The sequence below is a fragment of the Mastigoproctus giganteus genome, chromosome 8 (assembly GCF_048544385.1).
Source record: "Mastigoproctus giganteus isolate SK-2022 chromosome 8, ASM4854438v1, whole genome shotgun sequence".
Lineage (NCBI taxonomy): Eukaryota > Metazoa > Arthropoda > Arachnida > Uropygi > Thelyphonidae > Mastigoproctus > Mastigoproctus giganteus.
In genome coordinates this window covers 228850148-228873369 of record NC_143582.1, presented here as the reverse complement: position 1 = coordinate 228873369, position 23222 = coordinate 228850148, and the positions used below count along the sequence as shown (strand labels likewise).

Here is a 23222-nt window from a genome sequence, read left to right as displayed (position 1 = left end):
AAATCTTACACCTGGGGGGGGGGGGAATCCTTCCCCAATGAGAATTCATGAAACGATTCATGCTTTAGCATGACTGTTGCTATCAACTGAAAATTACACTGGCAACTAATTTTTTGTCCAGTATCTGTATCTACAGAAAAGGCATTAACAGAAACTGAATATCTACGGGACACAGGTCATTAATTAAACTGACTGGAAGTCTAGAAGCTTGGGAGAGGTTTCAGGGCACTACCCCAGATTTGGGAACAACGTTCCATGAAAGGGGAGATTTGAGTTTTCTAAAGAGTGCAGCTGTTTACAAGAAAAGTAAGGCAGCGAGAGGGGAAAAAAAGAAAACCCAGTATTTTTAAAGTAGAGAAAGCAATATTCATGATGTGCTTATGCCAAGAGAGATACCCTGACTTCTAATCATTAGAAGTCAGGGTAATCCCTAACAGAGATATGCGATCGTGTTTAAAAATCTAGGTGCCATCAAAGATGAGCATAGGAGCAGTAGACTTTTTCTGAGAAAAATAAGGGAAGACTGAGTTTTAGAGCTTGAAATTAACTAAGTTTTCTTCACCCAATTGGAGAACTATCTGGAAATTGGCACTTAGGTAATTGGTGGTGGATATTCAAAAGGTTGAAGCTCTTTGTACTGTGCAAGGTTTCTTGATATCAGGGAATTAAATAAATAGGTGACAAATGTCACCTATGGAAGAAATGATTTCAATGAATTAAACAAACTGCACTATAAACAATTTCTAGACATCAGTCTCTGTCATTGCTATATTAGTGTCTGTCATTCCAAACCACAGAAAAAGTGATAAAAACAGGAAGCATTTTAAATGGAAGTGCTAGTTGTTAAACCTTTCTGGAATGAGGTAATTTGAATATATCTGGGCCCTGATGAGTAATTTTTTTCACTAGCAGTGGCCTTTGTGGAGTGAGTTTTTAGTTCAATGAAATTTTAATCCATTCTTGTTTTGACTTGGTTGCCCAATATTAGAGTGAAGTTATTTCAAAAATAAAATCAAGATTTAAAAAACAATATAAAATAATTTGAAAAAAAAAAAAAAAAAAAAAAAAAAACAAATTCATAAAAAACTCGGCATTACCTCTTTTTGATGTAATTTTATCTTTTAAATCTATTTATGTATCATGATTCAGTTTCATCAATTTCTGGATCTGAATTTCAGGTAACTTCCCCTTTTGTAAACCAAAATTGGGCAATAATGGCAATAACCAAAATCTCTTCCTCTAATTTTAAATTTTATTTTCTTTGTGCAGTCATATCTTATAAACTGTGTCACAATTACTTAGACACACAGAGATAAGATATAGCAGCATTTACAAGGGGTATTTGAAAGTTTGTGACATGAATATGAAAAGGTTGTGGTACAGTTTAAAAATTTCTGTACTAAATGCATAATACTTCAAATAGTAACCCACATGCAGTTTCAGTTAATTTTTTTTTTTTTAATTAAGGGTCCTGAAGTCAACAAAGTTGTGTGAATGAGGATGAATAAAATCAGTCCCTGTGGAGTCATCCAATATTTGCAAAAAAAGGAACTAACATCAAAGGCAATTCATGAGGCAACGGTTAAAACACTGTGGGGGGGGATGTCCCTTCCTATTCCATGGTTAAGAAGTGGGGAGCAGAATTTAATTGAGGGAGAGCCTAGAAGATGACCCACACTGTGGAAGACCTGCAACTTCCATCACTCCAGAAGCTGTTGACAGTGTGCATGATTTGGTGAGGAGCGATTGACAAGTGGCAATTCAGTACATTTTCTTTGTGGAGATCAGATTCCAAAATACGCTGGCATATTAAAATAATAAAACACCAGATTTATTTTCTGGTGTTTTTTATTTTTATTTGTTTGCCTTATGCTGTTTTTTTTTGGGGAGGGGACTGTTAACCTGTGTGACTTTTTTAAGTAAAGGCAATTTTCTTCTTAAATCTGTCTTTTTTTAAAGTGTAATATAATTTAATATAAGAATGTTGTTTTCACAGAAAGCTTTTGTTTCCTGCATTAATGGCTTTTCTATAAGAGACACTATTTTTGGAAATAGAAATTTTTATGTTAACTAGCTACCAAGAATACTATTAAGAGATAAATAATTACTATATCTTACTATAAAGAGAAAATTATTATATATTCCTACCTGATTTTACAGAACTCCAATCAATAGCAAATCCTTCTGTGTGATGTCCTCCAAACGAAAATATAGGTTTTGGTGACTCATCATTACGGACATAACGAGAGAGAAGACGGTGATCGTTGACAGCTGAAAGAGGCTGTGTCAGATCCCAAAGGTGAACTTTACCTGTTTCAGACCAGCTGGCTGCAATGGGATGATCCTCATAAAATTTTAACTATACAGACCCAGGGAAAAGAAATAACAAAGGAGATCATTAACAAATAATAATAACAAAGTAACAACATGAAAGAATAAAATTTTCAAGAAGTTTTTAAAACTATATTTTTTGGTTAAAATAAGGAACAGGAATGGATTCAACCAGGAGGCTCCAAGTGTGGTCTCTGAGCTGCAATTCAAGTCTTCAATCCAAGCTCACTGAATTGGGATTGAACCATGAATGGATGGTGGCAGACTGACACACTTGTTCAGGCTGGTTTAGGAGAAAGAAATGGAATTGTAGATTCCATTTATGAAGTATCCAGTCTTCAGTCCAAGGCCTGCAGGTGCCAGTTTTTATAAATGTAGCAACAGTATTCCTTAGATAGAGTTGAATCATAGATAGAATTGAATTTATTTATTTCTCTCATAAAACTATTTATTTTAGAAACTGTTCAGTCTTCTCTCTGATAAAGTGGCAGCATGTTAGTGGCAGACTGGCTTACTGAAAATACTGCAATAAGTGGCATTAAGGGCAAGTTATTGCTCTGTATAAAGCGATGGGTGAATGGGAGAACGCAGAGAAGGTTATTAACAGCACTGCTCTTCATGGACTGATGTTATTAGTGGAGTCCCCCAGGTTCAGTGCTGGGCCCATTGCTGGTGCTATATTTATTCTTTCTTCATCTTCTTCCCACGTTTATATGGGGTCAGCATTATGCTATATTTATTAATGATGCTGATTAAGGTATATATAAGGCTTAAGGTCAAAGTTTTCAGATGATACAAAAGTTGGCAGGATGGTTAATGACAGTAATCAGGATAAGCTAATACTACAAGATTAAAAAAATTAGGCCGACAGGCTGAGAAATGGCAGTTGAAGTTTAACACTTACAAATGCAAGGTACAGTACTGCATATGGGTATCAGTAATCCCAAATTAACTTACCAACTGTGTTGTATTACACTCGGGGATAGGGGAAAATGAAAAGGACCTGGGGGTAATTGTGCAGCCAGATACAAAGTTCTCTGAGCAGTGTGGCAGCTCATAGAGTTTTGTCTATGATATACAAGAACTTTGCTAGCAGGGATAAGGAAGTGATTATCACATTGTATAAGGCAATGGCTTAAGCCACATCTTGAGTAGTGCAAACAGGTCTGGAGGCCTCATTTTAGGAAGGATGTGATGAGTACAGAAAAGGGCAACGAGTTGGTGAGTGGAACAAAAGGGGTTGCTCTTACCTAGAAAGGCTTCAGTTCTGCAAATTGCAGCATCTGGGCACTAGACACCTGAGAAGTGATGCGATTGAGGCTTTGAATGGATTGAGCAAGCTCAGTGATGGCATTATTTCTATTGCTCAGACTACATATATGAGGGGACACAAATTCAAATTGAGGAAAGATGGTTGCAGGATAGATGTGCAGAGGTTTGCCTACAGCACATAGGTGGTTGATTGTTGGAACGAACTCTCATCTCTTGTGGTGGAAGTGGGCAGTTTGAATAAATTCAAGAAAAAACTAGGCAAATTATTGAAGGAAATAAAAGGTAATGCAGCAGGTTTTTTTTTTTTTTTTTGGCCACAAAAGCTTGCTTTCTTCCATCATATGCCACTATTACTAATAATAATTTATCTACATATTCAAAAGTTTTTTATATATTGAGAAAACCATGATAGGATTTTATTTTATATAAAGCTCAGGATAGTAAAAAAGATTAAACAAATTATTAATTCTGCTTCCACCGACTTAACCATTTATTAAAACAACAGAATTACATGGATGCTAAAATAGTAAAATTTCTATAATTAAATGAAAATATGTACAATTAGGAACATAAAATAGTTGTGTGATTACGATGCACAATAAAACATACCTTAAAAACTGAAAATATGAGTTGCTAACCCAAATGTTTCCGAAATTTGAACTACATCTAGTACAGACTTGTGGCACTAGGTAACACTGCATGCATGCTTTGTGAATCAGAGTGCCACATGGCGTCGGGCTAGATAGTCACTAAATATTTATGTGCAGTTCTTTGGCGGTGTGTTTCATGTAGTTTGCAATTGTTGCGATGGCTGATGTGAGAATGCAACATGCTTGCATCAAGTTTTTTTTCCCTTCTTAACGATACAACAGCAGAAACCAGCTTTTGGTGACAATTCTTTAAGTCAGATGCAGACCTACTACTGGTTTAACAGTTTTAAAAATGGTCAAATGTTGGTTGATGATGACAATTGCTCTGGGCATCCATCATCGAGCACCACCCTGGAAAAATGTTGCAAAAGTTCAGCCGGCAATCCATGAAAACCGCAGGTGGACCATCCACGACATTTGTGGCATTGTAGGACTATTGTATGGCACGTGTCAGCGAATTTTGTCAGACGAATTGAACATGAGAAGGATTGCGGCTAAGTCCATGCCACAGTTACTGAGTGAAGACCAAAAGCAGCATCGCATGGAAGTTAGCAGAGATCTTCAAGAACGGACCAGGAGTGATCAAAATTTCCTTTCTACGGTTGTCACTGGTGACAAGAGTTGAGTATATGGGTATGGCCCAGAAACCAAGCAACAATCATCCCGATGGAAGAGCCCATCTTTGCTAAGACTGAAGAAAGCCTGACAAGTGAGAAGCAATGTGAAGTCCACACTGATCTTTTTTTGGACATTTTATGGGATTATCCATAAGGAATTTGTCCCTCCTGACCAGACCGTCAAAACAAAGTTCTACTGCGACATCCTGAGGCGGTTAAGGAAAGCCGTCAGGGGGAAACGTCTAGAGAAGTGGCACACAAAGAACTGGGTCCATCATGACAACATGCCAGCCACACACACACACACACACACACACACACACACACACACACACACACACACACACACACACACACACACCTCCCACTGGTGGCACAGTTTTTGGCATCCAACATGATAATCGTTCCCACCTCCCCTATTCGCCAGACTTAGCCCCTGCAACTTCTTCCTCTTCCCAAAAATGAAAATCAAGCTGAAGGGTCGAAGATTTGACAGCAAAGAGGATATCCAAACCGAATTGCAGGCAGTGCTAAATACTATGGCGAAGGACTTTCAGGCAGGACGCATTCAAATCACAGAAGTGCTGGGATCAGTGTTTATGCTCTCAAGGGGACTACTTCGAAGGTGATGAATAAGATCCAGGGTAAGTCTAATTTATTTTATAAATACATTTCAGAAACATTTTGGGTAGCACCTCATATAGTAAGAGGCATGTGATGCAAGAAAGCAAGCGTGTGAGCATCAGCCAAAAATTTTAATATATATACAATTAAAAGCAATAAATATAACATAACATAATTTCAGTGCCAGATTTCTGGGCTAACTGTGGATGGAGGATCCCGGTCCCAAGCCTTAGGGCTAATCCAATCCTACAGGCCATTCCAAACCGGTTAAAGCTAACTGAGCGGTTCCTACCCGTGCAAATGCTGCAAGACATACAGTCCTTGGACGGCGACCTCTACAAATTCGCAGTCGACAAGGAATATAGGCAGAAAGTACTCGGTCGACTTCCTTCCCAGGACCACGTTAGAGGACAGTAGACCCTGCTCCCGGAGACCTATTCATCACTGCCCTGAATCCATCATCTCAGTGTACAAACTTTTCAGGAGTCATAATGCTTTTTTTTTTTTTTTTTTGTGTTTATTGTATTATATGATTTCTTTCATGTAAACCCCTGGCTTGTAGCCGTGAAGGGAGTTGTATACAGCAATGTGCTTTCTGTATATAATAAAGAATTCTTCTTATAAAATAAATTACGCAACAAGAAGCTTTCAAGGTGACAAGTCTCTTTCTCTACTTATAAAAGATCTACAGCGGTGAACATAATATACTATAGAGCAGTGGTTTTCAACCGGGGTGCCACAACAACATTTGAGGGGTGCCACGTAATTTGGGTTTAAGTTACTTAAACTTATTATTATTTTTAATTTATATGTTTATTTCATTATAAAAAGGCGTACAGTATCTTTTAAATTTGTGGTGATCTATAATTTATGTTTACTTAGTACCTCTATATAAAGAATAAAATTATTATATACTGTATATACAAAGGGTACTAGGAAAGTTTTGCAATACAGCTTTGTTTATTTAATTTTTTCAAAGTAATTTCCTCTACATTCAATACACCTCTCCATCCTCCGAAACCAATCTTTAAACCAGTTCTGCCAAGTTTCACTAGGAAGTAAAGCACACTCGTTGTCCCAAGCCCGTAGAAGGTCCTCATCACTGGAAAACCGCCTCCCTTTTAGCTTCATTTTCACATGCCGGAACAGTGCAAAGTCGCAGGGAGCAAGGTCTGGACTGTAGGGAGGGTGCTCGAGAAGTTTCAGTCCTGTCGTGGTCAAATATTCGGTGCAGGCTTTGGCACGGTGAGCTGGAGCATTATCGTGATGGAGGTACCAGGTGTCCATTCTTGACTTTTGCCGCAGGTTCTTCATAGATCCAATGACTTTAGGCAGGCATTGTTCAGTATACCACTTAGCTGTGACTGTCTTCTGCGTGTCCAAAACGACACGTTCCACAATTCTACTCGATTTGAAAAAATACAGCTATCATTTTCTTCTTTACAGATCGGGATTTTCTGACAATTACGGGTGTGTCGTCATCATGAAAGACCCAAACTTTGTTTTGAGCCTTGGTCGGCAGATCGTAATAGTACAGCCAAGTCTCGTCACCTGTCACGATGTTGTTCACATACCGAGATTGTCCCTTATCAAACTTTTTTAACATCTCCCGGCACCAAGTCACACGTCGTGTCATCTGCTCTTCAGTCAGTTGATGCGGCACCCAGAGAGAACAAAGTTTCTTCATGTGCAAATGATCTTGCAGAATCGAACGAATTACTGGTGCATTTAGGCCCAAAGTATCCTCTATCTGTTGGTAGGTCACTCGCCTGTTTTCGTCAAGCATTTTCCTCACAGCAGTAACGTTTTCCTCCGTAACTGACGTTCGTGGCCTTCCCAGCCTCTCAGAATCCTCCAGAGTGAAATTTCCCCTTTGGAATTCTCTATACTACCTGAATATCATTGTACGATGTGGAAAATCATCATCTAGTGCAAGAGTCATTTCTTCTAAGCACTGGTCTATGGTTAAACCACGCACGAAATTATACCGCAAAACTGTCCTTATCTCATTTCGTGACCACGATGCCATCGCAAGCACTTTACACTCTCACTACTAATAAATAACTGAGCCCATCGACTTGGCGTGGCGGCTACTATGCACGTATGAACATGTCTCAACATGCAGCAACAAGCAGCTTCCCGTGATTCATTGTTGCGTCATATTGCAAAACTTTCCTAGTACCCTTTGTATATATAATTTGTATTATGAAATGTGATTTTTATAATTATATTATTGTAATAAATATCATATAACACATATATTTTTTAATATTATATATATGTGTATGTGTGTATATATATATAAAATATAGAAAATTAATAAATAACTTATGTAAAGTTAACTAAACAAGAACTAATTAATGCCATCTATACATATCTAGATAGAACATTACAACAGTCTTATTATATATTTTTTGTATAGTTTAAGTACAATTAGTAAAATAGGCGAGATATATTTCATATAGGATAAGCTGCTAGCTACTTAACTCTATAATAGCCGTAACTGGTCCACGAGGCCAAACCTAGTAAAGAATGATCATTAGTCAAAGCAAAAAATAAAACAATTAATAAACATAATAATAATATATATCAAGTCAATTATAGGTAATAGGACATATTGAAAGGGACTTTATCGAGGGCTAACCCTTTCAATATGTCCCCTACAATTAACCCGGCTATCAGTTTCTGATATCATCTGCCTGTTTAACACGGTCAAAAGGTAATTCATGCGATAAATGGATAAGTATAATAATGGGATTCTTCCCATTATTATACTTATGGAGTCGAACAACACTATTCCATACCTAGATACCCTCGTCCGGCGTGAAGACACATGCTTGAAGACGACATTTTATCGTAAACCTATGCGTGCTGGCCATTTTACCAACTTCCGGTCAGCACACGCATGGGGCCACCTCCTCTCCACTGTCCAAACCTTGCTAACTCGCGCCTGGACACACTCCAGCTCCGCAGATGAAAGACGCAAAGAGATCACCAGGGTCAAAGTAGACCTTACGAGGTGTGGCTATCCCATCGACATCCTTGACAGGTGTGATCTACAGGCATGCGACAATGTGACGACCAACAGCAACGCCAACAGTGACAAGTCATCCACGAGGGCATTTATCCCATACTACCCCAACCTGTCACAACAGATCGGTAGAATCCTAAAATCACATGGGATAAAGTGCATCCAACTCCCGGGCAAGAAACTGCGTTCTCTCATTTCCAACGTAAAAACACCCGTCCCCACCCTTCTACAGAGCGGTTTGGTCTATCGCATCTCTTGCCGTGACTGCACTAGCTGCTACTTTGGAGAGACTGGACGTCAACTCGAGAAACGTCTCTCAGAGCATAAAAGGGCGATCCGTTTGGCAGATGTGGAACACTCAGCTATCGCCGAGCATGTCTGGGCAACCCACCACGACATTGACCCACACCGCAATGTCATGGTCGTGGACAGGTCCCACCATTACCTAAGGTGCACCTGGTTGGAATCGTTAAACATAAAATGCTCGGATACCTCTTTGAACAGGAACAGTGGTTGTCAAGTTAACCCCATCACAGAAGCAGTAATTCTGTCCATAGACAAACGCTGGCCACGTCACCACCATAAGTGACAGCCACAAACATCAACCTCAAACAATTAGCCACGAACCTCACGCACCATCCTGGCAGTGCACATCTCTATTCCAACTGCCATTCAAAGTATTTTTCTATCTGAAGAAGGCTGTCCACTCAGCCGAAAGCTAATTAATTGTAATTTTAGTTTAGTTTGCTCTGAGAAATAAAAATAAAAATTTTCGTAGTATGAATCCAGAGCACGTAGGCCTCTTTCATTATATATATATATATATATACACACACATACGGATATATACAAAGAGAGAATCAGAAATAACAGACAGAAAATTGAGTAGGGGTGCTGCAAAATAAAATAAATTACTTAGGGGTGCCGTTATTAAAAAAAGGTTGAAAACCACTGCTATAGAGAGAAAACCCACGCATGCATAAATAGCTAACTGTGAATCAGTTACAGCAAATGGGGGAGGGAAAATGATAATGAGGCATTCATTCATCAGACCATGGGAGCATATTGCAGTGCCTGTTACTTGTATTATTGATCCAACATCTCTCATTGTGGTGTTTTGTCAATGATATACAGGAACTTTGATAGCACAGATAAGGAGGTGATCTGATTGAGGTGTTTAAGGCTTTAAATGGATTGAGAAAGATAAGTGCTGATGGGATTCTTCCTCCTGTTCAGACCACACAAGTGAGGGACCATAAATTCAAACTGAGAAAGGACAGTTATAAAACAGATGTTCAGAAATTTACCTTTAGCCAGCAGGTGGTTGACTGCTGGAACAAATGTACATTTGTCATTGTGGAAGTTAATAGCTTAAATAAATTCAAGGAAGAACTGGACAACTTTTAGAGCGAATGGTTGTGTGAAATGGAATTTTTGTTTTTTTTGGCTGATGCTGTATAAGCTTGCTTTCTTGCATTATATGCCTCTACTAATACTAACTCAAATGAAGATGCATAGAAAGACATACCATTTTGCATTTCTTTTCATGCATTGCATGCTGTTCCTTAAGCTTAATTTTTTGCAAATATCAAATTAAATTGCATTTTTCCCTGTTTAAAATTGAAAAGTTACATCTAATGTTTTAGAAACATTACTGTTTCCAGATTTTTTTTGTGTGTGTGTGTGTGTGTGTGTGTGTGAGAGAGAGAGAGAGAGAGAGAGAGAGAGAGAGAGAGAGAGAGAGAGAGAGATTCTCACTGTAGGGTTGGGTAATCTTTAACTAAACCTACCAATAAAGTTTATCTTGAGGCTGAACTGGCTTAGGTATTCAGCAAAGGCCACTGAGCTAAACTGCAATGCCCTGCTAACAATCTGCAGGATTTATATGGATCGTTATTTTTAAATTATCATCCGGAAAGACAATGATACTTGGAAACTTGAAGGACGTGCCTTATCAGCCTCAAAACAAGCTAATTGTTTTGGAACTAATTAGACCTTAAAACAAGCATAAGCCATGTATGTGCGGTAGTGAATTTTTAAGAGGTATGGTTCTCGCAGAACAGCAATATTCTTACAGGGATTTGTGTGGCCTTTTCATTATGCTTAAGTTTTTATCAAGTTTATCCAAGAAACTAAAATCCTTACATGAATCCAAACAAAAAATGTACTTCACTTTCTAATTCATATAATAGCACTATCGAAAAAGTCAAAATAATTAAAAATTCTGGAAATTATGTTTTCCACAGCATGTAAAAGGCTGCTATAATACAATATAAATTCCAATGACAACTTTCCAACTCACCCTTATCCTGTTCACACAACCTGGATGATGTATCAAAGCACATTCCAACTCTGGTTTTTCATCTTCATCTTCGCTATCACTCTCTTCTTCCTCTTCTTGATTCTCCTTTGGTTTTGTTCTGCTCATGTTACTCATTTTCATTACCAAAATATTGTTAACATGTGACCTGCTTGCTTGAGTTCCAGCAACAATATAAGCTGTAAGTGGGAAATTTTCTGCACGGTTATCACCCAGATTATCTGGAATTATGTCAAAGCTCAAACAAGGGGCTCCTATGAAAAGAGAGCAAAAAATCGGTATGAATTCTAGAAATAAACAAAGCAAAATCCAATTCCTTCAAATATATCATACATATATACATATCAACAACATTCTTTACTAAATTGTACAATGAGGAGATAAAATGCAAAACATTTTATTTTATAACTCAGAACATCTAGTTTTTTTTTTTCCTTTCTTTTTTTATGGTAGGTAGTATTTCAGCTACTCACTTGCAAAGGTTTTTTTATTTGTTGTTGGCAACAATTCTATCTCATAAGTTTTTACATTGTTTTTAGAACAAAGATCTACAAAATTTTGTATTTGTTACAAGAAATCAGCCTCAAACTCTGTAGAAAAGATTACCAAAAAACATTCCAGAAGGGAGAAGAAAACTTATTTACCGACTTAGTATTAAACCCGATCCATCTTATTTCTTGAAAACATGAAACTGATACTTATATGCCCATCTTTGACAATGACTTCTTATTTTTCTTAGCATATGCATATCATAAATACCTGACTGTAAAAATCAGAAATTCCACTATAACTGGACAACTTAATGGTGGCCTGTGTAGATCCACAATCACATAGACCAGTTCAGCAGTTCATTTATTTTAGGGATTAGAATTAAGGTGAATCACTGGAATAATTATACCATATTATATCATTCAGTTATACTCCAGAATGTGAGGACATCTCCCTGCTTTCCCTCTCTCTCTCTCCTCCTTGCCCACATATTATGGGTGGATGTCACGTGACATCACAATGTGTCAGTGCTGAAATGAAGAAAGAAACAGCAATAGGAAGCAAAAGATAGGTGAATAGAAATGCATTTTTTTTTAAACAAGTAGCAAAAATTAATACCAGACACAACCACTGATACTTATCGCCCGTACATTACTAGACAATTTTGAGGGCATTAATGAGAATTGCTAATGCACATCTATAGAAATGCTTTTGGGGGACTGCTGTCCCCAGACTCCTGCTGCTATCAAGGGAACCATATCAAGAAAATCTTATACTAACAACTAATACAATAACTGTGAAAACAATCAAATTGTCAAAAAAAACTACCTTGAATAAAAAAAAAAACTCGCCTCATCACTCTTGAATTCTGTTCAATTCCAGCCTCCCTTGCTAATCACTTGCTCCATTGGGGTTGAAGACGGAATAACAAATAAAAAAATATGCAAAGAATAAATAATGGTAGCAGAGCAAAATATGTGAGAACAGGATGGCCGCAACAATTAAACAATAACCGAGAGCACAATAATGATTAAACACGACGAAACAAAGCAAATGATAATTTCGTATTTACCGCTAAAATCAGAAGCAAATTTGCATCCAATCAAACAATCAGAAAAGCAAATTACACATAGTAATCAGCCAATGACAGAACTCGACCGGACAATCACTCCATTCTTCTGCCATGCCCATAATGCAGTGACAAGGTGCATCCATTTACTGGAGATCAGTGTATTATTCTTCTATGGAAGAAAATATTAGAATCATAGTATTTTCTTAGTATTAGTAGTGGCAAATCATTCAAGAAGGCAAGTTCATATAGCATCAGCTAAAAAAAAAAAAAAAAACTTCTAATTTGTATAGTTCTTCCTTGAATTTATTCAAGCTACCCACTTCCACAACACCAGATGACAGTTTGATGTAAAAACTTCTAATTTGTATAGTTCTTCCTTGAATTTATTCAAGCTACCCACTTCCACAACACCAGATGACAGTTTGTTCCAATAATCAACTATCCGCAGGCAGAAGGCAAATTTCCACACAGCTATGCTTCAATCACCTTTCCTCAATTTAAATTAAGGTTAATCTTTATAAGCGATAACCCTTCCATGGATCTTTGTGATAAGTGTAGTTACTCCCACTTATTGCTTTGACAGGGTGCTTGGCAAGCATAGCTCTCAATGCTCCCAATGTCACGTCAAGTGACTGTCACACAATGTATGCCCAGAGAACAAACTAGACCAATGGTGTGCAAACTGTGGGGCATGACCCCCAGAGAGGTTGCAGGATAAATTAAAGGGATCGTGGAAATTTTTAAATAAATTTATTTTTTATGTACATAAAAGCAAAAAACCTATTGTTAAAATTACTTTTTCAATACTGTAAGTGTAGAGACCTTGCTACTCAAACTAAGTCTGAGATACGAATGAACCCTACTTCCTACCACGTAGGGTAGGAAGTAGGGTTCAGGAATATGCTTTAATTTGCTCACTGGCTTTTTTTTTTTTTTTTTTTATGAAAACCCCACACATGAAAGGTATCAAAACCTATAGTACTTAGTACCGTGCATGGGTTGAAGGAGAAGTATGGCAGGGGGATGCTGGAAACTTTGCTCTAGAGACGAAACATGGGTTTCACAACTTCAAGCCTCCAATAAGCAAAGTGGTGGTATTGCACCGGTTGATGAGAGTCATCTACCACCTGTTAATTGCTGTTCCCAGCCTTGCGTTGTTTGGCACATTATAAGAATGCAAAATAGGATGCCCTGCAAGATTTCTTTTCTTCTTTTCCTTGGTTAGATTACTGTTTCAAAACTTCTGATGTCAACGTTTGCTCAGATATTGTCAGTGAAATTATTCTTGTAGGAATGGAATCCTTTATCCCACATCATCATCATCAGCCATTTTCAATCCACTGCAGGATGAAGGCCTCTCCAGCAACTTTCCAGTTCCTTCTGTTTTGAGCAGTGGCCATCCATTTACTACCCACACTCTTTATCCCACACTCTGCCTTAAAATCTCGTCCTTTATCTAAATCATAGTTTCCCAATAAATGTGTTAAGGCTGTTCAAGAGAAGAATGTTGCATATCGTAATTGGTTTGTTTCCAATTCTTCAGTTTCATTTTCTGCCTACACCAAAGATCACAACAATTGTAAAGCAGTTATTAATCAGTCCAAACTAGATTTTGAACAGGCTGAGAGTAGAAAACTTGCTTCTTGCCCTAATGGTAGCCGAGCATTCTGGTCTCTTGCCAAAGCTATTGGCCACAACTTTTGCCCACCTCTGTCAAAACCAGATGGTTCTGTTGTCACTTCAGCCAAGGATAAAGCTGACCTGCTAGCATCCCATTTTTCTTCCAACTCACATATTAATGATCTTGGTAAAACACCTCCCACCATTCTCAAAACGATCTATTCAATGCCTCCTATGGTCTTCTGTCAAAAGGATTTTGACAAATCTTGATGCTAAGAAAGCTCCAGGTCCTGATGGTATTTCTCCACTTGTTCTCAAAACCTGTGCTCCTGAACTTTGCCGCTTTTTTCACTTTCTTATTCCAAAGGTGTTTATCTTTCTGCTTGGAAATTTGCTCATATCCAGCCAGTTCCTAAAAAGGGTGACAAATCCCTCCCATCCAATTATCATCCCATTGCAATTACTTCTACTCTTTCTAAAGTAATGGAGAAATCAATTAACCGCCAACTCAAACTACCTAGAAATGTCCCGTGTAATCAACGATCGCCAGTATGGATTCCATTAGTGTCGATCCACTGGTGATCTGGCTTATTTTACTCATTTATGGACAAATTCAATGGAAAAGTTCCGTGAAACGCAAGCAGTTGCTCTTGACATCTCAAAGGCTTTCGATCGTGTTTGGCATAAAGGTCTTCTAAACAAGCTTCCATCTTATGGTTTGCCAAATGTCTTTTGTGATTGGTTATCCAGTTTTCTCTCTGACCACTCACTGAGGGTGATCGTAGATGGCTCTGTCTTCTAACTTCTTCAACAATGCTGGTGTCCTCCAAGGTTCAGTTCTTTTCCCCACTCTTTTTCTCTTGTATATTAATGATCTTCTTCCATTGACCGGAAATCCTATCCATAGTTTTGCTGATGATAGCACATTGCGTTCCACTTTCCAGTTTGAGAAACCTTACTCTGCTCAATCAGCTTCAACTTCTCGAATATCCCTACCAATTCCTTAAATGCTGATCTCCAGTGGTGCAAAGATGTTGTTGTTGTTGTTATTATTTGGTTTTTAGGAGCATTAGCAACTAAGGCCATATTGCTCCAGGGATATTCAGTGGTCATTAAATGTTGTCCCTAAATAGAAGCCCATGAGCTTCTTAACAGAAACAGGTTTATTTTGAAATAATATTTATTTGATTAATGAAAGGTTATTTTTATTTTAAATATTGCAACAACAGAACAGTATTAAATTAAAAATTATTCTTATCTTAAAAAAATATAAATATATAAGACAAATAATAATTGCAAGAAGAGAATTATTTATATTAGTAATTTTCATTCAGAACTTGTTGTATCAGAGCAATCCGAGTTAGTAGTGGAAGAATTGTTGTTTTTGTCTTCATCCAATTCCATTAATTCTTCATCACTTCCATCACTAGCAGCCAGATCATCAGATTCAATTTCAAGTCCATGATTGTTTTCAGGGATAATTCACAATTTTTGATTTAATATATTGGTCGACGGTACTTCTTGTCCATTTGCAAGAATGCCACAACATTCAAATGCTCTTTGAATTGATTTTGATTGGATTGTACTACACGCAGAAATAACGATTTCAACAATCTTTTGGTAAGATGGCCTTTTTCTATATCCTTTTGGAGTAAATTCAGCAGTTTCTTCTCTCACCCAATTATCCCATTCCTTTCTCATAGCAGCTTTGAAACTGGAATTTATGGCAACATCTAGGGGCTGTGTGTAGTGCGTTGTCTTTCCTGGAATTATTACTGCCTTTGAGCCATAATTTTTAAAAAGATATTTTAAAATTTCTTCTTTCTTATGAGTTCCATAAGAATCCCAAATAATTACTGTACTGATGGAGTGTTACTAAAATAAGATCCTCTCTTGCAGAAAACAGTATCCATCCACGTCTTCAGTAGATTTGTGTCCATTGGTCCGCTTTTGTTTACAGCAACAACTGCTTTACCACTGGGGATTGTTACTTTGGGAATTTTCTTTAAGCCACGAAAAATAATCATAGGTGGGAGTATGCGTCCATCAAATGATATTGTCAAACAGACAGTGTATCGATTTTTTCTGAATCCTGTATCCGCACCATCAACATTTTTGCTCCCAACAAAGTGAAAAGTGCAATCTCTTGCCATGTCAAAGTAACATAGAGTTTCATCCATATTAAAAACACTATCACTTGTCATTTCTGCTGTAGCGTTATTTACTTGAATTAAGTATTGCTTTACTTGTTCCTGTGTTTCCTTTGGATCACGATTATTCAGTTGTCCGTGATGAGTTATTTTACGTGATCTAATCTGATGTCTCCTGGTCTATCCAAATAAGAAACTTGTTGTTTACTTTAAAAGCAGGTGGTATTTTAAGGCCAAATTCTGGTGAGAAAATATAGTTTTGCAATGTGTTATAGGTAACTGATCGGTGATTATTTCGTTCCTTTTTGAAAAATTCAAATAGTTTTTTCTCAATTCCGGGATAAAATGCCTTCCTTCCTGCACCATCAAGATGTTTGTGTTTTCCATTTTTTAACCAGCTTCAATAATTCTGCTTCTTGTTGCAACCAACGGCGAAGATTTTTCCTGTGAATGCCTGTTTGTTGCGATATCGAATTTTGACTTTCCCCCACTTTTAAACGTGTCACAAACTGTAGTTTTTCCTGGATAGTATATGATTTTCGTTTACTAGACTTTTTATTTTCCATTTTTAGGGTTAAATATTCTGACAACGAGTAAAGACGCACAGTTCACATCCATTGCAATGACATCTCGGGCAGAGCGCCGATATATGGTACATTATGAGAAAGCGTTATTATTTGTCCCCAATAAAAGCCTATGGGCTTCTATTTGGAAAACAAAATCCTAATATAGGCTACGGGGACACAAAAAGCAGCTGATAAGTGTGACTTCTCAGTATGTATTAATACTTCTCAGCACTACTCAAATGCTGAATAGTACTGAGAAGTACTATAAATATTTTGATGTTATAAATATTTTCTTTCAAACAAATAATCTGAATAACTGTGCTGTGATTTGTACTGATGGCTGCACTAAATAAAGGTTTAAAAGGCAAAGTAAAGAAAATTGCTCCAAATACAGTTTTTAATCTTTGCATTATACACAAGGAAGCATTAGTAACGAAGGAAATGCAAACTGATTTGCAGGAAGTTTTGAAAGATGCAGTAAGTGTGATCTACTTTATAGAAAGTGGAAGCTTAAATAGCAAACTTTTCACTATACAGTAGACTCCCGATTTTCTGGGATAGATGGTAATAAAATATTCCCAGATAATCGATTTCCCGGCTAACCCAAAAATACAGCAAAACCCCGACATACGTTACAGGACTTCTTACGTAAGTTGTGTTTTATCTAACTCGGGAATGACTAATAAAATATTGCTACTATATCCTTGATATGCCAAAATTACAAAAACCTCATAATATCCTCAGAAGAATGAAAAAAATAGTTATATATTTTTTTATATATTAGTTATAAATATAGAAAAATAGTTATATATTTTTAATTAGTTCAATTAAAAACTATCTGGGGACAGCGGTGAAGTAGCCGGAGTGGCACATAAGAAAAGAAAACATAAAAGTAAGAAAAAACTCATGTAATTGTACTGTAAAAACTGGTATGTATTTCGAAGGCTTGGTTATTACAGTTGACCTTTATTGGTGCCGACCGCTTCTCGTATTCTGCCTTTCTTCATTATTGTGTTCACCATTGACACTGACAAATCTGAATTCCGCACGATACTTGTTAATGTTTGGCCATTTTCATACATCCTTATTATTTTAATTTTCTGATCCAACTCGATCGCTTTCCTTTTCTTGATAGATTTACTAGTACCGCTGTCACTTATTCTCTTAGTCGGCACCATGATAACAGCCAAAATTAAATTTTCTGAAAATAAATTCACAGCGTTTAAGGTGAAAACTCACTATTATTATTATCATTGCTCTTATATTTCCTAACTGAGGGTTCCACCTCGTGATGGGTATTGCTACCAAGTACACAGGGTGGTTGTTGTTATGTTTGGTGTTACTGTTGGTCGAGGAACTCTGTTTACGATTGTGACTTTCTGGAGTTCCTTGTAGGCGTTCGCTGGGAGACCTATTGCTGCTAGGCTGTTATGTAATAATAAATAAATTTTCTGTTTATACTCTGGGACGACCAAACGGTCAGAAGAGTTCACAAGATAGATAGAATACTAGAAACAGCACCGTATTCAGTAGTCACGAGCTTGAACCCCGGTCACTCAAGGTATGTAGCATCTTTGGCACCATACCTATGGTTGAAACGATGATCAGGATGGCCGTTACTTGTTGCATATGCCACATCTCTTTGATCTCCTGTCTTAGGTTCATGTACTTCCTGATTTTTTCCCTGTGGGTTTTCTGCAGGTTGCTGGGTACAGATATGTCAATCAGATAGGTAGCTTTTCCTTCTTGTCCACAAGGGTTATGTCCGGTCTGTTGTGCGGGATTATCCTATCCGTTATTATGGCGCAGTCCCAGTACAGCTTATGGGTTGGGGTCTCTAGTACTGCCTGGGTGTCGTACTTGTAGTACGGTACACTTTCTTCGATCAACTGGTATTTCCTCCTTGCTAGCTTCTGATGTATTATCCTGGCTACCTGGTCGTGTCTATGCTTCCATTATTGACATACGAAAAGATTCAGGAGATAAGCAATTGCAGCTGTAGAGAGGGTATTCCCTAGATGCTATAATGGCCTCGAACCTGTAGACAGAAAACTACGGAAAAATTCTCCAGACATGGAAAGAGCAAACTGTGAGCGGTACCATTATGGCTACTTCAATTGACAGTAGTTTTCAGTTTTATTATTATTAGCCATATATTGAAAGGAAGCCTGACGCTTATGGTGCACCAGGTAAAAAAAATTTCTGAGTTACCCTGAGTTACGAGCTCACATTTTACTAAAGCTCATTTCTGGAGGTCACTGCCATAAAATAATAAAAACAATTTGCACTTTCTGGGTTACTGGGCTTTTCTGTTAGTGCATCTAATTATAAACAGGTAGTAAACTCAATCTTATTGCATTTGCGATAATACTAATAGCTAGAATTCTGTGGGTTTTTAAGTTATTATAGTGAAATGTGTGTCCTTCACTGAAATCTTCAGTCATATAAAAAAAATATGAAAAACGTAACTTAAGTCAGGGACTTACTGTATCGAAAAATGTTCAGCAACCTACGTAAAAAGTATGGCAATAGATAAAAAAAAAAATTAAAAAACTTACCACATACTACTTGCGTGTCCAATACGATGCTTCCCTATATTTTTTACGATGTCGAGTTTAAATCATTAAATTTAAAATATTGAGCTTCCCTTTATCTTTTAAAATGATGCATAAAACATTACAAAGGTTCTTTAAAGATTTAATGGGGGCACCATTTTCAGACTTTTGAATAATTTCAAGTTTTTGTTTAATTCTCTTGCATTTGCCCATCATTTTCGTGATTTATAAAGAAAAAAAAAATATATATATATTTACTATAAAAAAAATTCCGACATTGCTGACATAAATAACGAAACAAAATTTGTCCTTCTGCAGTGCGATGGAGCACAACAATGGATGTGACATACTAAAACAAAGTAAAAATTTCTTCTCTCTTTTTTATTTTTTTATTTGGAGTCTTGAAGTGTCCTGATTAATCCGATCCTGGTAAATCGTGAGTCTGCTGTACTTTTTAATGAAATGGCTTATGAAATGCTTCTTTTACATACGAAAGTAAAGCAGTTGTCCAGTGGTAAAATGTTTCAATGTCTCTTTGGCTTCAAACATGAAGTTTTATTGTTTTTATCGGATACAGATCAGAACCTTGCTCAATTGTTTACAAATAAAAAAATGGCTCAGAAAACTTAGCTACCTTGTTGATATATTCAAAAAACTTAATGATTTAAATTTAAGTCTTTAAGGACAGGGAACAAATACTGTATACAGAAGATTTCAAAAATAAACTCAACCTTTGGAAAACTGAATTTGAGAGTAATAATATGTTCCCATGTTTTTCTGATTTTGTTAATAGCAATAATATTGATATTTTATAATTTAGAGATATCATTGCCTCCCACCTAACAATGCTAATTAAGAATTTTTCAAAATGATTAAATGTATCTCCAGATAAAAAGCTGTATTGGATTCGTAATCCCTTTGCTTTTGAAATTCCTTCATGTCCCGAAAGTACCATTGAGCAAAAGGAAGATCTTATCGATCTGTCATCTGATGAACCATTCCGTGCTCGTTTCAAGACTACTTGTGAAAAAAATCCGCCTTTCTTTTCGAGATGAGTATCCAAAATTACTGAAAACGGTGATACAAAGAGAGCTAGCTACCTTTCAGTACATTTATGTGATATTTGTTTCTCAAAATAAACAGATATAAAAACAAAACAGCATTCCAGACTTGATCCAGAAGATGACACAAGGTTAGCAATTTCAAATATTGCATCCAAATATTATCAGTTATCCAGTCTCATCCTTCTCATAAATTGCTTTGTTTTGTAACTGTTCTTTTTTTTATTGTTTTGTAATCTTAATTAAAGAATAAGAATTTGATTTGTTGTTTTTGCTGTATTCAATTAAAAAATTAAACAATTATTTTAATGTGTAAATTAAAATAAATTAAAATGGAGACAATTTTTTTATTCCTTTCTCAGCACAAAAATAAAATTTTCTACTACATAATTTATAAAATGCCATTTTTCTTTAAAAATCTTGTCATTCTCCCTCGGGGTTCACATTGAGAGGTCGCATAAATTTTATATTTAATAAAAAAGGTCACGAGCGAAATAAGTTTGTGCTTGTTTGTTTGTTATTAGGAGCATTAGCAACTAAGGCCATATTGCTCCGGGATATGCAGTGGTCATTCCCTGACCTTTCCGCATTCTCTGTATTTGGTGGTGACGGGCTCGAACCCAGGTCTAATCAAGAAGGGTGTGGTATGCACTGCTGCTCCTTCCCACCTGGCTATGGAGGCGCCTATAAGTTTGTGCACCACTGAACTAGACTGCACTTGCCCTCGTAAGCTGGTCACATTACATCTGCACTGCCAAGCTAGTGCTTTCCCTCGGATCTCAGCAACAAGCAATCAAGAGAGAATATGCGTACCCTTTTCTACACATTATACTGCACCTTGGCAGGTTAGCACTAGAATACGCAGAAACATGGGAAACTCTTTTCTACAGATTCTAAGGATGCAAATGAATGCAGAGAGAGTGAATAGCATCTTTCTGCTGGTTTAAAATTGGGAAACAAGTTTCTCACACCTTGGCAGTTTTTAAATCGGAAAACGATTTCAAACCATCATAGGGGGGGGGGGGGGATTTGTTTCCAGATTTTAAACCAGCACTGTGGAGAGGATCTCATTTTCCAATTTTAAAACAATGCCAAAATGGCGAAAGGAGCTACACTTCTACCATTGCTTGTTGCAAAGATCTATACCATTTGTAGTAGTAGTAGAAGTAGAGGCATGTGATGCGAGAAAGCAAGCTTATGTAGCATTAGCCAAAAAAAAAAACCATTTCACACATCCATTCCCTCTAAAAGTTTGTCCAGCTCCTCCTTGAATTTATTTAAGCTATCAACTTCCAAAATGACAGATGGAAGTTTGTTCCAACACTCAACTACCTGCTGGCTAAAGCCAAATTTCCGCACACCTATTCTACAACTGTCTTTCCTCAATTTGAATTTATGCCACCTCAGGTTTGTAATCTGAGCAATCCGAGGATTGCCTCATACAAAGGGATAATCACCTCCTTTTCCCTACTAGCAAAATCGCTGTATATCATTGACAATACCTCATGATCTACTCTGGCAGCCTGTATGCACTGCTCAGAAAACTTCATATCTGATTTCCCATTAACAAACCCATGCTGTATCTGAATTATTACTGCAGTCTTGTCTAGACGATCCGGCAATGCTTCTTTAACCAGTGACTCCATTATTTTCCCAGGGACAGAAGTAAACTAACAGGTCTGTAATTACTTGTATCACCCTTTGACCCCACCCCCCCACTTTGTGAATTGGGGATACATTTGCACATCTCCAGAAACTAACCTAAATTAATTGCAACCTCCCATGTGTGTTATCTCAACAAGATGCCTAAGCTTTTCAAGAACACTGTTCATCACAAGTTTAGCATCTGAAATTCCACCTTTTCCTTTAATTAAAACCAGCCTGAACACATATCTCACTTGCAACTTATGGAAATTCCAGTCCCGTCAACAATTTACAATACGTATTTATACACAATAGCAGAAATGTGTTAAATCTCACCTGACTGAGCTTGGTGATAAAAGATATATGCAGACTCGTCGCATTCAAGTGGGACATCAGTACTGCTAGCACTCGGCAAATAAATTCTCGAAAGTTCATCGTCCATTTCTTGGTCAATACTGTCACAACCTACAATGCCTTCATCTTCAGAGTCATCACTTCCAGAAATTTCTTGTGCTTCTATACTTTCTTCCTCATCATCCCCGGTACTTTCTTCATCGTTCGTCTCCCTTCTCTCAACTAAAGACATTTCGTTACCGTCACTAGCCATTTCTCCTACACGTGGAATACTACACCGTGTTTAGAACCAAATACACAAAATCTCTCCCAACCAACCTCCGCCAGGTGTCCAATGCAGCGTCCAATTAGCACAGAAATATAAAAATTCTAAGAAATTACAAAAAATTCAATAATTAATGACGACATAAATACTGTAATTTAATAAAGTTATTTATTATTATTATTATTGCTCTTATATTATTTCTCCCTGATTTGGGTTTCCACCTCGTGACGGGTATTGCTAATAAAGTACACAGGGTAGTTGTTGTTATATCTGGTGCTACTGTTGGTCGAGGAACTTTCTGACTATCCTACAGGTGTTCATGACTACGACTTTCGGGAGTTCCTAGTAGGTGCTTGCTGGGAGACCTATTGCTGCTAGGCTGTTATATAGGGTCTTTTTCACCATACTTGTGGTTGACACGATGATCGGAATGGTCGTTACTTTTTGCATATGCAACAGAACTTTGATCTCCTGTCTTACTATCGTGTATTTGAGTTTTCTGCAGGATGCAGGGTTGGGTATCGCTATATCAATCAGATAGGTAGCCTTTTCCTTCTTGTCCACAAGGGTTATGTCCGATCTGTTGTGTGGGATTGTCCTA

General features: G+C 37.2%; 1 protein-coding gene across 3 annotated transcripts in view; it reads right to left on the bottom strand.

Annotated features, from left to right (window-relative positions):
• Positions 1-22655, bottom strand: part of l(2)09851 (WD repeat-containing protein 1 l(2)09851) — a 45229-nt gene extending 22574 nt beyond the window's left edge. For 2 of the 3 annotated variants that reach the window (XM_090380543.1, XM_090380545.1), the window contains exons 1-3: positions 22339-22655; positions 10828-11099; positions 2149-2359 (exon numbers count right to left, since the gene is read on the bottom strand). In XM_090380543.1, the coding sequence (XP_090236669.1) occupies positions 2149-2359; positions 10828-11099; positions 22339-22609 (754 nt within the window). In that variant the 5' untranslated portion in view covers positions 22610-22655. Of the gene's footprint in view, positions 1-2148; positions 2360-10812; positions 11100-22338 lie in introns of all 3 variants that reach the window. The other variant, XM_090380544.1, reaches the window with a different exon arrangement.
• Positions 22656-23222: the final 567 nt, after the last annotated feature.